The sequence below is a fragment of the Taeniopygia guttata genome, chromosome 1, assembly GCF_048771995.1.
Source record: "Taeniopygia guttata chromosome 1, bTaeGut7.mat, whole genome shotgun sequence".
Classification (NCBI taxonomy): Eukaryota; Metazoa; Chordata; class Aves; order Passeriformes; family Estrildidae; genus Taeniopygia; species Taeniopygia guttata.
Window position 1 is genome coordinate 21,131,701 of NC_133024.1, and position 15,997 is coordinate 21,147,697.

Here is a 15,997-nt window from a genome sequence, read left to right on the forward strand (position 1 = left end):
AGCACAGTTTCCCAAGAAAACAGGATGCTCAAAACTAGATAAGATATTTCCATAAGGACACAACCAAAAAGGATGATCCTTTGGTGATAAGAACAGGTGAAATGTGGTCTCACAGAAATCCTCCCATTATTAACTTTCCCAACTCCTTGCCCTGCTTATTCAGAACAACAGCTGTGTAAGAATATTTACAGCACAAGCAGTAAGAAAATGAGTAATCCTCAAAGCTCAGAGCAGGCTCTTGAAAAGCACATCAGGCATTGTGTTCAGATGCATCCTGCCAATTAGGTTCAGCAAGCCCAAAGCAACACATCTTCTGTGCTGTATCCAGGTTCTGGATACATAGGAGACCACTAAGGTTAGTGGAGGGCAGCACAAGGTAAGTAAATTTACTTAAAGACACTGAATCCTGTAAATTAAAATGAATATAATATGTATACTGCATAAAAGATTATACAGATGTAGTATAGTATTTGCAATTTATTGTCACTAAAGAACTAAAAGGAACCTTTCTGTTTAATAGTTTGTTTTTTTAAGTTTCAAGAACTCAGGAAACTTATGGATGTCTATTCAACTAATTATCAGCCTTACTTAAACTTAGTATATGTTGCAGAAAAGCACCTGCAGAAAGGAGACTCCAAAGGAAGGCAAGTTCAGTGTCACAGGAAAATTATCTCAGAATAGCAGGCATCTAGGAGTTCTGAGAAAAACATGAAAGGCTCCTATGGGCATTGTCTCTACCCTTCCTCTTCAGCAAATGGAAGAGGAGGAAAATGGTACTCATATGCTTGGGGCAAATGGCAAATAAAACTTCACACTGCAGTGAAGGGCTAAGACGGGGTTGCTTGAAATGCAGAGATGAAGACAAGTGAATAAAAGAGCAGAGACATAAAAGAAAACAGAGGCATGGCCTTAGCAAAGCAGCAGGGAAGAGAAGGCATTCCTGATGTTTTCCAGGCTCCTGCTGCTCCCTCTCCTGCCGAGTTGTGCCTTCCCTCTCCTAGAAGCAGTTCCTTCTCTTCCTACCCTCCTCCAAGAGCTGCTTTTCTTTTCTACTTTGAGTTTCCAAAATTCAGTTCTTTTCCTATGCAAGACATATACAAGTTCATAGGTCCTAACTCCTTCCATTCCCCTTTACTCTTCTTTCTGCCTTTTAAGGAGTCTGACAGCTATGACATACAGTACAGTAGGAAAAGTAAAAAGAGAACATGAAGAGAAACAACACTGCTCATGTGCTCACGGTGCTGACAAAGACATCTCTAGGACAAGAGCTGTGCAGCCTAAGGAAAACACCAGCAAAGCAGAGCACAACACACAAATGGACAACTCATGCAGACACTGCAGAATATGGTACAGCACAAGGGACAAAGATCAGTATCTACATCTTTCAGAAACAACAGCAGACAGGAAGAGATTCAAGCAACATTAACTCACAAGCAGCTGAACCAGGAGAAGGTGGGAGACCCTTCTGACCTGCAGTCCACACTTCTATCTATATTGAAATGCCTTCCCCAGTGACCAGCTCTATTTCTCTCAGCACAAACAAGTGTTACTCACCTGCATCATCTGAGACATGGTTTCATTGCCATAGTAGTGCAAAGAGCTATTTCTGTCAGTGAAGTCGTACTTGAAGCCTGCCAGGTGGACTTCATGGCATATGTGAAATGCCAGTGTAATGGCAATTAGCCCCGTTGTTGGATGCTTGGGTTTCTGCAACAAAACACAAAGAGAACACACACATACATACCTGGCAGCTTTCAGAACAGAGACAAGGGAAATTAGGCAGCCTAAGTCTTCTATAGATGTTTGGTTTCACAGGTTGATCCCCTCCTGTCTCTAAAGGAATAAGTTACTGCTCCCACAGGTTTCCCATGACTGGGGCGTCTGTCATATCAGCCTTCCCTGGAATTCCTTGGTTTTTAGTGAGAGCTGAGCCTACAGTGTAGCCCTTCCCTCCACAGAGGTATCAGGAAGGTCTCCCCACTGCTCTGCTCAGCTACTTTCATAAAACTGGGCAGGCTTCACTATACTGGAAAACAATTTACAATTCCCTCAAATTTTATTGAATTATGAGATGTGTTCAGAAGTTGCTAGATGATGGAAACCCACATGAAAAGAACATGATGTGCCCAAATTTTCATAGCAACAAACTAAAAAAAACATGAAGGCTGTGGCTACACAAATTTGACTGAATATGCACTTCTTCAAAGCAGGGAAATTCCAAAAGAACTTTGCTTTAGACCTTTTCCTGCTAACCCAATTAGAAGAAACGAAATTGTAAATAAAATTATTTCTTCCTACAATAAATTCAGAAGTAAATGCAATGTAAAATGAAGAGCATGTCATAAACAGCTTGTAATTGTGCAAAATTAAGAGCATCTAACCAAAAGGTAGCTTTTTACCTAACCAAAAGGTAGCTTTTCTCACAAAAGCACAGAAGAACTCCATGCAACTTCTGCCCTATCTTGTGTTCAGATACATGAGTTCCTTAGTAGCAGCAGAGGCTAATATGATCTGGGGAAGTAAATGAGACAAGTTTTTTTAGAGAGAGATGAACTCATTCATTCAACCAAGATGAAGCTAAAGTAAAAAGGTGTCCCTAGAAATGGACAAAACTTTCAGGCAACAGTATCCTTCTCAGCTAAAGGAATAGTTTTCTCAGAGACCAAATAACCTATTGTACGCTCTTGGTAGCTGCAGTCAAACCTCAAACTCAGCTCAAAATCATGGGCTTTTTTTTTTGAACTCTGACCCCAAGGCTCAGTTTTTTTCTCTGAAAAAGAAGCAGACAAACCAGAACTAGACAACTCTGTGCATAGAAAAGGCAGATGCACTCAATGTATTTCTTTGTGCCAACACAAAAAATCCCTAAGAAGAAGTTACTATTCTCAGCTCTTTCAAGCATAACTGAAATCACAGAAAAGAATTATTGCCTTTTAGGGAAAATTTTTTGGTAACTTTATGCAACTCTTGAAGTATTCCAGAAATAGCATCTGCTTAAAATGTGCAGTATGCCCAGGGTTCCTGCCAGTTAGCAAAATAACTTTCTGCCCTAGGGGCCCAACATCATAAACTTAGTGGTGACTCTGTTGCAACATCCATACTAAATAGGACCCCAATACTATAGCAGGAATGCTACCTGTCAGGATTAGTGCTATTTGGAAATACCACGAATACCACAGGTTGTAACTAGCTCTGTTCACCTGTAACTATCATAAAATTCACCTCAAAAAATATAATTTAAAAGCAACTACTTTTAAAATGTACTATCATGCAATATCCAGATATCCTTCACCTGTAATTAAGTATTTTCAGCCTGTTTAATGAGAATAGGCACAGCCCTGAAACGACTCCACTACACTTTCTGAGTTTAGTGGTGCTGAGGCAACACATCCAATTTTATTCCTGGCTCTACTAACTATCAGAAATGCTTGCTGGCTGTACAGTAATGTGCTCACTGGGAACGTGAGACTGGTTTAATGGAAAGGCAGGGACAGCAGGGAATGCAACAGTGGTTGCTGGCATGTCCTGCAGGCAGAGGGGGCTGAAGCATAGGACAGTGAAGGCAGCAGCAGCCCTCCCAGGGACAAGCAGTGCTACAGAGGGCCCCGGTATGAGACCTTCGCACCCACAGAGCCCCTGGTGTGACCTGCAGCTTAACCAAGCTGTGCCAGGGCCACTGCAAATGTGCAGGATCCCAGCCACAAGACAGGAGGAAAAGGGAGGAAGGATTTGTTTGAGATTGATCACTGCTGCACAGGCCTGAGGAACTGCAAAACCCCTGGCATGCAATAGTAGGATATATATGGAGGTAGCAGAAGGGGACTCCAGGCATGGTGACACTAACCTAGCTCTGTGCAGGGGCACTCAAAGGCAGGAGAGGAGCAAAAGGTGACCAAGTGGCCTGTGCCACTGTATCAGTTGACACCATGCACATCTCTCTGAGTCACTGACAGCACTGCTTTTAACATCTACTCCCACTGAGAGGGGAGCCCCAGAAGAGTCAGGAGGGACTTCTGGACCCATGGAGGCCATGCATGTTCTGTGGCCATTTAGGAGATTCGTCAGGCATCCAATTTCTATGCTGCTTTCTTGCCACCCTTGGCTGAAAACCTGAAATAGCAGAGGCCCAAGCAAGCACATACCAAAATGACTATTCCAGTTTGAGATTTAGTAAGGGAGAAAAAAGGCACTATTAGGCTCAGAAAACAGAAAGAAATTTTAGAAAGAGGTACAGAACCTAACCCCATACCACCCCCTTAAATATTAGAAAGAGTAAACCAGAAAAAAAATAGTGGCAGATACTCCATAGTGACAGCCTGTTGACATTTCCACATGTGTCACTTGGGTGGTGTTGGTGAAGTGGGGATGTGTCCCCATGTTAACTGCCTCTGTGCAAAACAGCACAGGCTGATCCTAACTGTGCAAGGGAGGTTCCCAGCTTGAAGCTTTACCTTTCGTAAAAAATATTTTTCTGTAAAGAACTGACAATTAAAATGTATTTTTATGCCCAAATTGCTGGTTAGCTCATTACAATGCTTGGCATCAAATCAGTAAGCACAACCATGCCACCACACATTCATCATTAGCACAGGGCTGGAATATCTTCTGTGTTCCCTAGTCCGTCCCCAGCCCCAGGAGGATGAAACTGCAGAGAGCTAGAATTACCAGTTTGCTGGGGCTTGGAAGGGAGGTTTTGGTGTTTTGGTTTTTGGTGGAGGTTTCATTGTTTGTTTGGGGTTTTTTTGTCTGTTTGTTATTTTGTGTGCCTTTTTTTTTTTTTTTTTTTTTTTAGGAAAAACACCCAATATTCAGTAGTTCCAGACTCCCTATTATTTCTAGAAGCACTTTGAATCTGTCATGCTGCACTACCTGCCTGTCTTCCCCAGTTTTGTGAAAGGCATTTTGTCCGTCTAGAAAGCAGTCTTATTTCATACCAATTACAGAACCCATAAAAAGGTACTTTTGGCACATAAGGCTAGGCACTCTTTCTGGGCTCCATTTTCCCATCTTTTTAAACCACCATCTAAATGGCACACTAATGCAAACCTAAAATGTTTTCTACATTACAGTCCACCATAATGAAGATAAAATTGCCTCTAAATACACATTTGGTTGCACAGAACTAGAAGAGACAAAAGAAAAAGCGCACCTCCTTCTTAGGAAACCTTGTTGGGAAATGAAGCCACTCATAGGCAGTTTTCCTGGTGATGCTGGGATCAAGAATCCTGATTTGACTTGATTTGTAGATCATATTCAGAGCTGGTTTCTTCCAAAAGCCCTTCGCGCTCTGTGACAGACAAGTAAATACACATTTTTAACAACTGAAAATAGTTGAATTTTTGTAGCAACTCTAACCAGTATAAACTCCAAGAGCATGAGGTTAAAGAAGAAGAAGAAGAGTGCTTAATCTCCCTAAGTTTCAAAACACCTGCTCCTGCAACAGGAAACCCACTGCTGCAGCTGTGTCCAGCTGGCTGGAAAACAGCTTTGCAGAATGGTCCCTGCTGGACAACACGTACCAACAATATGCCCCAGAGACCACAAATGCTCACTGTGTGCTGGCCATCTTAGTAAGAGCACAGACATTCTCAACTGCTTTGCACTGTGTCCTTTCTGAAGTCCCAAAAATGCTGTGTTGGGCTCCCCTCTGTGCAGGAGAGTGTCAAACAGCAGAAGGTCACTACAACAGCCAATGGGCCAGAGCTCACAGCAAACAAAAAGGGTCTGAGCAGGCTGGGTTTGTTCAGTCCATCTTCAACTATCTGGAAGGGGTTAACAAAGATGAGATCACACTCTTCTCAGAGGCACACAATGAAAGGATGAGGAGAAATTTTCTCCTGCAATTGTGCTGAAGTACTAAAACAGTGTAGAAATATCCTTGGAAATACTCTAAATTTACTCAGACAGTGCCCTGAGAACCCAGTATGTCTTTGAACCTGCCCTTAATGAAAAGTACTAAAAAATATTTTGGACTTAAGACCGCTTGAGAGAGGTCACTTTTAACATTATTCTGCAATTCCTGCAAGTGCACAGGGTAAAATAACCTGTGAAATGTCTGCAGCACGCATGTTAAAATATCAAACAATACTAGAGAGAGGATAAAAATATATTTCCCAAAAGTAAACTGCTTTGTGGTGAGGAACTAATCAAATATGTGCATTAGAAAGAAGACAAAGTATTTATGGAAGAGGGATATTAAATAAACTGACTACAAGGAGATCCAGAACTCCTCTCAGCTGGGAGGTCTACAGTTAAAATCAAATGTGTATTTCACAGGAGAGATGTGTGGCAAGATGAGCCAAGGCACATGAATAATTGAACTCACTATTTTCTGACCACCAAGTATCTCCCAAAGCCACTTCAAGTCCCGTGGTTTGAAGACGATGAGAACAACAGTGGTATTGGGGTCGTAGTGAATGGGATCTGAGAAGATAGATTCTGGGTAAGAAAGGCGGAAAGTCGTCCTCCTCCCAACATCCTCTTCGTATCCTATCACAGGGCCATTATTCATTCTGCAGAGGACAGAGGCACAGAGACATCAGTGACTGCCCTACCTGTGTTCCTACTGTGCAGTGGCTGCCACACTTGTTATTACTCTGCAGGACACCCACTGGGTCTGGGTACAGGAAAGTTCAGCAGCCCAGCATTTACGTATCATGTTACACAGCAGAGGAGCCATTATCAGGTGCACTCACCCGCTAAACTCCGAGGGATCAAGCACACATGGGAATGTTTCCAAGGTGGTTTAGAATATAGTCACACAATTGCTTATCGTGTGTCACTTGACAGAAAGCAAATCTTCTCATTTGGCTCCAACACACACACACACACATTAGAGAAGGCCAGAGACAGTACTTGGCCTTGGAGAATTACCCTCTGCTCTGTGTACACAAAATGAAAAGGAGATAGCATTTACCTTATTATGACATCATATGAGTCAATTTTCTCCCCTAATGTCTTATTTCGAAGAACTCCTCCATTACCGACCACAACGCACCGTCGACAGGGAATGCTGTGAACAAAGAGAAGTTTTGATATTTGTGACTTCCCTTACTTCATAGTATTTATGATACTTCTGCATGTTAACTGGCTTATTTTCTATGTGAGGTCCTGTATCTTTTGCAGCCCTTGGCCCCTACAAAACAGATTCAATCCTGTATCATGTACTACAGCTGCTTAAAAAAAAAAAAAGAAACAAAGCACTATTTCAGGAACTGACAAAGTCAGTAACTGGCTTCTCTCTTGGGAGACTGTTTTTACACTTCTCCTTTTTCTAGAGGTCTGCTGCTTCAGATCATCTAACCAGTTCATGATATGGGTGCCATTTGATCAATTATTTGCCCCAGTCCTTCAAACTTATACCAGTCTGGAAAAGCTAACTCAACATTAAGGTGCTTCTGCAGTATTATACAACTCCACATCTCCAACAGAAGCTAAAAGCAGCAAAATTTATGTTCACAAATCACCTTAGAGGCCTATGAACTGTAAATGTGAAAATCTTAGCCCAATGACACATGACAGCTTTACTTAAAAGGTGCTGTCAAAACATGTTTACACAAATGATGTGTGTACTGTCATAATGTAACAAGATTGGTTCCTTGCTTAAAGGTTGCGTTCTCCTATCAGATTCAAATGAGACAGCATTACCAGGCCTATAAAATACCATGTGCTAAAAAATAAGATTTTACACTACATCAAATCAAAAGAGAAAGTTTGAATTTACAATACATTCAGAGATAAAAAGCATGCAAAATAGGTATTATGGAGATGTTAAACTTATGAAAGTTAATTCTAAGGGTAAGATTTTCAAAGTTGTCACAGGTTTTTCAGTACATATTTAGCTTTTACCATCTTGTTTCAATGCTAGCAAAACTTGCTAAAAAAAGGAGGGGAACTCACAAACAGGCTTGCTGTTTTTTTTACTCAGTATGTTTTGCCTTTTTAGGAAAGGTTTAAATCAAGTATGTAAGACTGCAAACTTATTTCAGAATAAGCACATAATTTCTTGTTGTTGTAAAAATGCCTATTTGTTTAGAGCAAAAGCCATTCAATTTAGTTGCAGCAAGAACAATGAGAAAATATGAATCACCTCACAGTAACACCCCATTCCTTTAGTTCTTTCTTCAAGTAATAAAAAGGCTCTATACCACTTTTTGCTCCAGGTTCAGGACACCAAAACTGTGTCTCAAAAAACACTACAACTTATATTGAATTCCCAGCATGGCACTTCATGCAGACTAATTAACTTCTTTCCCTTCAAACACTCCAATTCGTTTTTTCAGCTCAGAGTTACTATTCAACATCAATGAAAACAGCTGGTTCCAGCCAAGACTAAGCAACATCTCAATGGACAAAGCAGTTCACTGAATTTCCTACAGAATTAACAACATCTGCAAAGATAGCTGCCTTTAAATATATATATGTATATGCATAAACACACACGCATACATACATACATATATATATATACATATATAAATAAAACCAGTGCTCTAAATGCGGCTTTCAGGGTTGGGTGACATGAAAAAAGCTGGCATACATTTCTCTCCTGTTTCCTGAATAGCTTAGTAGAAGGCATTAAATGACTTCCAGCTAATACCATAACTCATGTGACCAGGTATCTTGAAAATTAGAGGGATGAAAACCTGTTATACCATCCTGTCTGCAGTACACTTATTCCCACTACACACCTAAATCCCTTCCCTCTATACTCCTTTTGCCCATTCATTTTCCATTTTATTTTTCTATCTAGTTTAAAAGTATCTTAACAAAGCAGGCTGATGAACATATGCCTCTTACAATTTGCAGTAAGAATAAGAAAGCAGAAGTTGCCCTTTTCCTTAGAGCTCAAAGTAAGGATGGAAAAGGGAACACTGGATGAAAAAATATAATCAGTAAGTGATGAAGTTGGAGTGAATGAGAGGCAAAAAGCATAGGATTAGCATATGGTTCTATCATGTGTCTTGGCATCTACTTTGAGGCAGCGCTGCTTTTTCTGTTCCTTGTAGATGGGCTTAAAGTAATTCCTTATTACATGCCTTTCAACTTTTGGAAGAGGTGATTTAAGATACTTGCCCAGCAAGCTAATCTCTAGCCATTGAAACAATGCCTTCCACTCTGATATACAATTAAGAGGTCTTTGCTTTCTCCTCTCTCTAGTCATGATGCAGCTGCACACACTCAGGGCAGGGAGGGCAAAATAAAATGTGACTTCAGAGCTGAGCAACTAAGGTTTGCTCAGCTATATAAGTTGTGGAGCTGTTCTCAAGTGAAATTCAACTTTTTTTCTTACTGATGAATGCAGACTATATTTTGTTTATGACTAAGAGTTGACTAGTACTCCTTGGACAGAAAACAGAGTGAAATTTGAAGTTTGATTAAGTTTTTGAATTACAGTGCCCTTTATAATATGCATACTCAAAAACAAAGTTAGCAGCTGCCATCAAATACCCAATAAAGAATCTAAAATTAGTATTTGAACTTTTGAAATGGGTAAAGTCAACAAGCAGATCAAATATGCCCGAAGAAGTGCACACAAGTACAGTCAAACAAACAAAAACAAACAGTAGTACTGAGCGAACTAACAACAATAAGCAGGGAGGGAAACTGTTTATGTTAAAAATCAAAGCATAGTCTCATAGAAAATGAACATACGACATAGAGATAAAAAATATGTAGCAAGGCTGAACTGCATTTAAAGGTTCTTAAGTTAAATAAACTGATCTGTACTTACAGCAGATCAGAGGTCAACACACTAATTTTCAGCAGACTGTTACTCCCGGATACTTTAACAACCTCATTTCTTAAAATTTCCTTTTCCTGTTTTCAAATTGAACACCCCAAACATGCACCCTTTCTCCAAGTCAATATATTGACAAGAAATTAGTTTACATATCCTTAAACAACATCAGCTGTGCTACAACTAAAATATAACAGTATATACAATATCCAATGTCTGGATGTCCAGTAGAACAATATTTGTGACAGTGAAAAATATTAAGACCTTGGCTGTACCAATAGCTGTAGAAAAGGTCTGAGTGAGAAATGGATTGCCTTTATATGTCAGAGATGTACTAAGAATACAAACAGATCCCAATGCAAACACCATGGTAACTGATCTCCAGTGTCTGCAGGCAGTAGTCACTCAAACCATTGCCCCATTCAGGTGGTGCACAAGATCTTCAATCTGAAGGCCAAGCCTCGGATTAAGTATTTTGTTTATATGGTGAAATGCTAAAAGAAACATTTTCCTAGTCTACAGAAGAAAAATATTGCTAAATGGAAATGTAGCCTCTAAAGGTCAGAAGACCTGAAATACTGTTTCATTGGAAAAAGAAAAGATCTCAGACTCTGCTCCTTTAACACACCCCTGTAGTCACTTGAGGAATGCAAATTATTTCCTTCAAGGTTATTTGGTGAAAAGAGGATGCAGAGGTCACATTTTGTTGACTCAGTACTGTGTAAATGTGTTTGTAAGAACTGTTGAGCTCAGAGTCCTTAGAGCACTCAGCAAGGAATTGAAGTCACAATCGAACTGAAGTCAGTGATACTGTTCATTTCCAAACTCTTTGGGAGAGCTACACCTTTACAAAGTGAGAATTTGATCTTAGTTTGAAAAATGACACTGTTTGGGGACAAAAAAAACAAAAAAAAAAAACCAACAACAAAAAAAACACCTCTGTACAGATTTACCTCAGTTGTACACAAATACAGCTATATAAGCACCACAGACTTTGTGCTTATCTAGCCTAATATTTGTCTGCCTTAAAAAAAGTTTACAGGGAAATCTGATTTCTATTATGCCAAGAAGGCTGAATTGGACAACAGCCTTACAGAGCCGCTTAATAATTCTGTTGTTAGGATTAATTCCTAAAGAGTTTCACTTTTAAAAGCCACTATATCTCAGTGAAATATGTGTGTAACAACTCTTCCCGACTACAGTGATTCAAGCCCTAAGAGTGCTGTACACAAAACCTGATGGATCTGGAAAGAATATATTCTATGAAGTCACTGCCTGCTTGATTTGTTTATATTGCTGCCTATTAAATAGTAATAGGTCTCATTTTGCTTCAGTACCATTGAAGTATGTTGCTTTTAATAAAATGAAGCATACTTCCCAGAACTACTAATCATATTTATATCTCAGTGGATCTATATTTAAAGGACAAATACCAATTTCCTCACTTTTCCTCTACAGGACAAGCATTTCCATTTAAAAGGTACAAGCATCTCTGCTTTACAGCACAAACAATTACAGTCTTGAACTTACAGTTTCAGGGAATTTCTAATATAACATTTGGCATTCTCCTTCAAACTCCAGACAAAAGAGCAGCTTCTGTCAGCCTCTTCTGTATTAATTTACCCCATTATACACCCTTGATAGAAAATACAGTTTTACTTTTTTCCTTCCTTTTCTTAAGAGTAAACTTGAATATCCTAGAAACAGATTAAACACAGAGAAAGGAAGGAGTAGAGTAGGAAAAAAAGAGAAAAACTCTGTACTGTAACAAATCCTTAGGTTTGAACATATTCCACCCAAGTTTAATTAAACTGTGATCCTGAGATTTGGCTTCAAGCAGCAATCTTTCATTATCTCTGTAACTAAAAAACAAAAACAAGTACAGCCAAGCTCAGCATTATTTGCATTCAACTCTACTAAGAAATCTGTATATTAACATCACATCTGGCAGGCTGTCAGCCCATTTGCTAGACTGCAAATCTAAGGAATCATTTACATCACTTTGTAAACACAGGACTTTAGTCTACTTGCCAACCCTACCTTCAAAAAAATCCCAACAAAAGCCAAGCAAAAAAAACCAAGACACACAAACACAAAGGCCCTCTAAACCAAAACAAAACCTCCTGACAGACATGGCTTCCAACAAGAGATTTAATCTAATTAAAGATTTAATCTAATTTAATCTATCTAATCCATGGGAAGCAAGTCATCTAAGGCATGCTTCCTTCTGTGCCACACCCTTGTTACTCCCAAAGAACAGCCAGCCTTTCTTGTCTTCCTAGGTCTCCCTCATCCACAAGGAAAATGAAGTTGAGTGTATGTAGGAACAAGGGTGCACAGCAGCCAGTGGATCAGAGGCACAGGGATATGCCCAAGATTTGTTCTGCTTAAAAGCAGATATTGGTTTGCACTTGTTTATCTCAAATATTCTCCATCTTATAGTGAATTTGAAAGAGGAGGACACATTCAATCTAAGTGTGAAAAGATACTACAGGAGGATGGGACTGCATTCAGCTGGCGAATTTCTCAAACACTTATAAAAGGAAATCTCTAAGTTAAAGATCCTTCACAGAATAATTTTTCTTGCATGCTGGTACTACTGAAGTGTAAAACCAAGCCTACTGAAACCTTGGAATCAGCTAAACACTGCTTGGACCCTCTAAGTCTGCTCTAACTACAAGTCTTGACTAATTTGAGCAATTTCACAGACATTCCTTTTCAGGTAAGTACTAAATATTAACACACAACTAACAGAAACAGTAGCAAATAAACCATTTCACCTGTCTTCTTCACTGGAAAGGCCACAGTTCTGCAGTCTTGAAAGGGCTAAACGAAAAAATTGCTCTAAAAAGCAAATATAAACAAGATTAATGAAAACACTCAGTATCTCCAATACAAAAATAAGTATGCCACCCTGACCACAATGTTTTTAAACACAGTTGTGCACTGTGCATAAAAACATCAAAGTAAGAACACTTGGAACTTAGTGCCACAGATCAACCAATGCTGCCAAAGAAGCTGAGGTTTATCACAGCTCCACTCTTGAGTTTTTTCTGCCTCAAAATACAAAATACATGGTATCTGTATTTAAAAAAAAAAATCTTAGTTACAGTAAATAAGAAGTGGAAGAATTTCCAAGATCCACATTCTAACTCACTTTGGTTTTTCTTCTACCCACCTTCAGCTGACTAAAGAGGGTGCATACAACCAGGGACAGTAACACCATTACATATCTTTGGAGAAGACACAATCAATGTGGCTAAGCTAGACAGAGACACCTTCCCAGCCCACCCCTGGTGGCAGGCTTCTGCTGGACACTTAATTTGCCTCAGAGGAGAAATTCATTCCCAAATGTAGTTTTCCTCACTGTAATCCCAAAAGTACAGGAAAATGCACCATCCCTGTTACCACTGACGGAGGGCAAATCAAAAGTCTAAAGCCCAGATTAGGAAAGTGTACTGTTAGTGTTAGAAACTCTGAAATTTGAGATTTTACCACCCTTTCCAAAAGGGTGGCTAAGGCTCTTAGGGTGTCAGCCCTATTTACTGTGGCCTGACCAACATGGGCAGTGGGAACGTGCCAGCAAACCTTTCCCTTCCCACAGGTCCAGCAGCCAGGCAGTGTCATCAATTCCGCCCTGTGGCCCCTCCCACAGCAGGAGCAGCCAGCTCAGTGTCACGGTTTAGCCCTAGATGGCAACTAAGTGCCACACAGCCACTCAGTCTCCATCATTTGACAGGCAGGAAAACCAGAAAAAGGTAAAATTTGTAAGCAAAAGGAAAGAGAAAGGGGAATAAAACCCAAGAAAAACAAGTGATGCAGAATGCAATTGCTCACCACCTATTGAAGGATGCCAGTTCCCAGGGAGCAACCAGCCTCTCGTGGACAATCCCCTGCCAGTTTAAGTACTGACATGTTCTGTGGCACAGAACAGACATTTTCCAGCTGGGGTCAATTGTCCTGGCAATCCTCCCTTCAGCTTCTTGTGCACCTGCTCACTGGCAGAGCATGGGAAACTGAGAAGTCCTTGACTAAGAATAAGCACTACTCAGCAACAATTAAAACATCCATGTGTTGTCAACATTATTCTCATGCTGAATCCCAAACACAGCACTGTACCACCTGCTAAGAAGAAAATTAACTCTATTCCAGTCAAAACCAGGACAGTAAAAGGAAAATTTCACTGATGTAACCACCTAAACCCAAGGACTTCTGCCTCAGTAGGACTCTGCATTCCAACCAGCTTAGGTGTGCTAATTGAAGCCCATCACACTGACTCAGTGTTTCCCCCAGCAAAGCATAGCTGAGTATCTTTAGCACTCCAGCCCACATACAGACAGAAGGAAGCTGAATAAGGTCCACTTTTCCTCACTCACACCTTTCTGGAGCTTCTCTGCTAGAAGGGGCAACCCCAACCCAGTGTTTTACTTGTTAAAAATATGAAGGTGTCAGGACAGAGGGACTGAACAAAACTATTAAGACACTGCTAGACACCCCAAAAGGATCAGCATCAGTGCACAGGAAAGATCATGGCCACAGATTCAGGTGGCTTTACAAACCAATTAGGTATTTCTGATTAAAAATAAGGTACATGGGAAATACAAACCTGCTCTCTTTATTCCATAAGGTAGTTCAAACTTATTGCTCCCTTGGAACTCTGCCACTCTGATAAAATCATTAGCGCACAGGAATGGGTATATTTTGTCAACACTGATGAAGGAAAAAAGGAAGAAGTTTCAAAATCGCATGATGTACCTGCATAAGCCAGTAAGTCATGCAAGTGCTTTATAAAAAGCTCTCTTTATCCTACTGTTAGCATTTTTATTGCATTATCATCCATTTTCTAAAAGAAAAAAAAATCCATGAACACGGGGAAAGCAAACAGATGATGGAAAAGGGTAAGATCTTGTAACAGAAAATATAGGCAAAGAGTGAGATAAAAGATTTGTCTGTTTGTACAATTTATATAGACTCATTAAAATTGTGTGACTGAAAGCTTATACCACAAGATCACATATTGAAGAAGACAATGAGTAAAGAAGACAGTGAATAACTTAAGGTTTGAAAAGTACATAATAAGAGGTAGAAAGGAAAATTGTTGTTTTGTTATTGAGTTATTATTGTACACAGCAATTTAATAAATAAGAACAGGGTTTGAAGTAAGATGTTTTAAATTGAAAATAGCATCTCCTGATTTGAGCTGCACTCCTATTCCAAACAAGTGACACTATATGACTGTGTTGACATTAAGTTGTTTGGGGCAACAGGGGTGTATCCAAGCAGCAAAATAGTATGCAGTCCTCATGTCCACATTACATGCATCTTGGGTATTTTATATTCTGGACTAACTCTAGAAGGGTCCCAGCCCTCAGCAGCTGCAGCAAATGCTGGGCTGTGCTCCTGCAGTGCATCTCCTGGCTTTAGCAGATGTCTGAAAGGATCCCAGAGCATTCACACCAGGGCCACCCTGGGATGACAAGCATGGCATGTGGGGATCACAAGGAGGTTTGCCTCATAAGCACATTCTTCCTGCAAACTAGAACATGATGGCATTATACCTTGTGTCGAGCTAAAAAGAATGGGTCACTTCTTTTCTTGAAAGACAGGAACCACAGAAAAGGGTCTCTCATAGCAGGGAAAGGAGGTCTCTTACTGCCTTAGTGCCAAGTCCACCCAAATGAGTGAACAGCAGACAAACATGTCACATGCTACCATACCCTTGGCTTCACCTTTGAATTAACTAAGCACACACTCAGTGTACTGGTTGACTTTGTAATGATCCTGCATATTAGGTCTTAGATTAAAATGTTAACACATAAGTACACAGTCATTAGAAAACCTAATGTTAATCATAGAAAGCCCCAATCAGCACATGACTTGTTTGTCCACTAAGAATATAAAAAGCTGTTAAGAAAACCTTCTCTTTCAGTTTCCCAAATCAACAATCTCATTCTTTAAACTCTATTTATTGAGAAGATACTGACAGTAAAAAGGGAAAAAAACCCCAAAACCAAAACACTACAGCTCACACACCAAGAAATGTGCCATTGCTTAACTAAGCAAGACCAAGCTTTGAGACATGATGCACTAAATACCCATATTAAATTTAGTAACCTGCTTTGCTGTTCAGAAACAGCTGCTAAGCTTAGACATAATAAATAATTTACCTACTGAGAAAAGATCCTTTTCTAGCTCTGGTTCCTTGCCAATAAATAATTCTGCAAGGTTAGAAATCCTTCCAACCTCCCCAGGCTATTA

The 15,997-nt window shown here is 39.9% G+C and overlaps 1 protein-coding gene across 21 annotated transcripts in view; it reads right to left on the minus strand.

The window, feature by feature from the left end:
* ST3GAL6 (ST3 beta-galactoside alpha-2,3-sialyltransferase 6) overlaps positions 1-15,997 on the minus strand; it is a 72,910-nt gene that overhangs the window by 4,691 nt on the left and 52,222 nt on the right. For 17 of the 21 annotated variants that reach the window (XM_072924767.1, XM_072924763.1, XM_030265090.4 and 14 more), the window contains 6 exons: positions 14,346-14,449; positions 12,520-12,583; positions 6,917-7,012; positions 6,326-6,512; positions 5,150-5,287; positions 1,555-1,707 (listed from right to left, as the gene is read on the minus strand). In XM_072924767.1, the coding sequence (XP_072780868.1) occupies positions 1,555-1,707; positions 5,150-5,287; positions 6,326-6,512; positions 6,917-7,012; positions 12,520-12,583; positions 14,346-14,449 (742 nt within the window). The remainder of the gene's footprint in view (positions 1-1,554; positions 1,708-5,149; positions 5,288-6,325; positions 6,513-6,916; positions 7,013-12,519; positions 12,584-14,345; positions 14,450-15,997) is intronic. The other 4 variants (XM_072924802.1, XM_072924780.1, XM_072924795.1 and 1 more) reach the window with 1 other exon arrangement.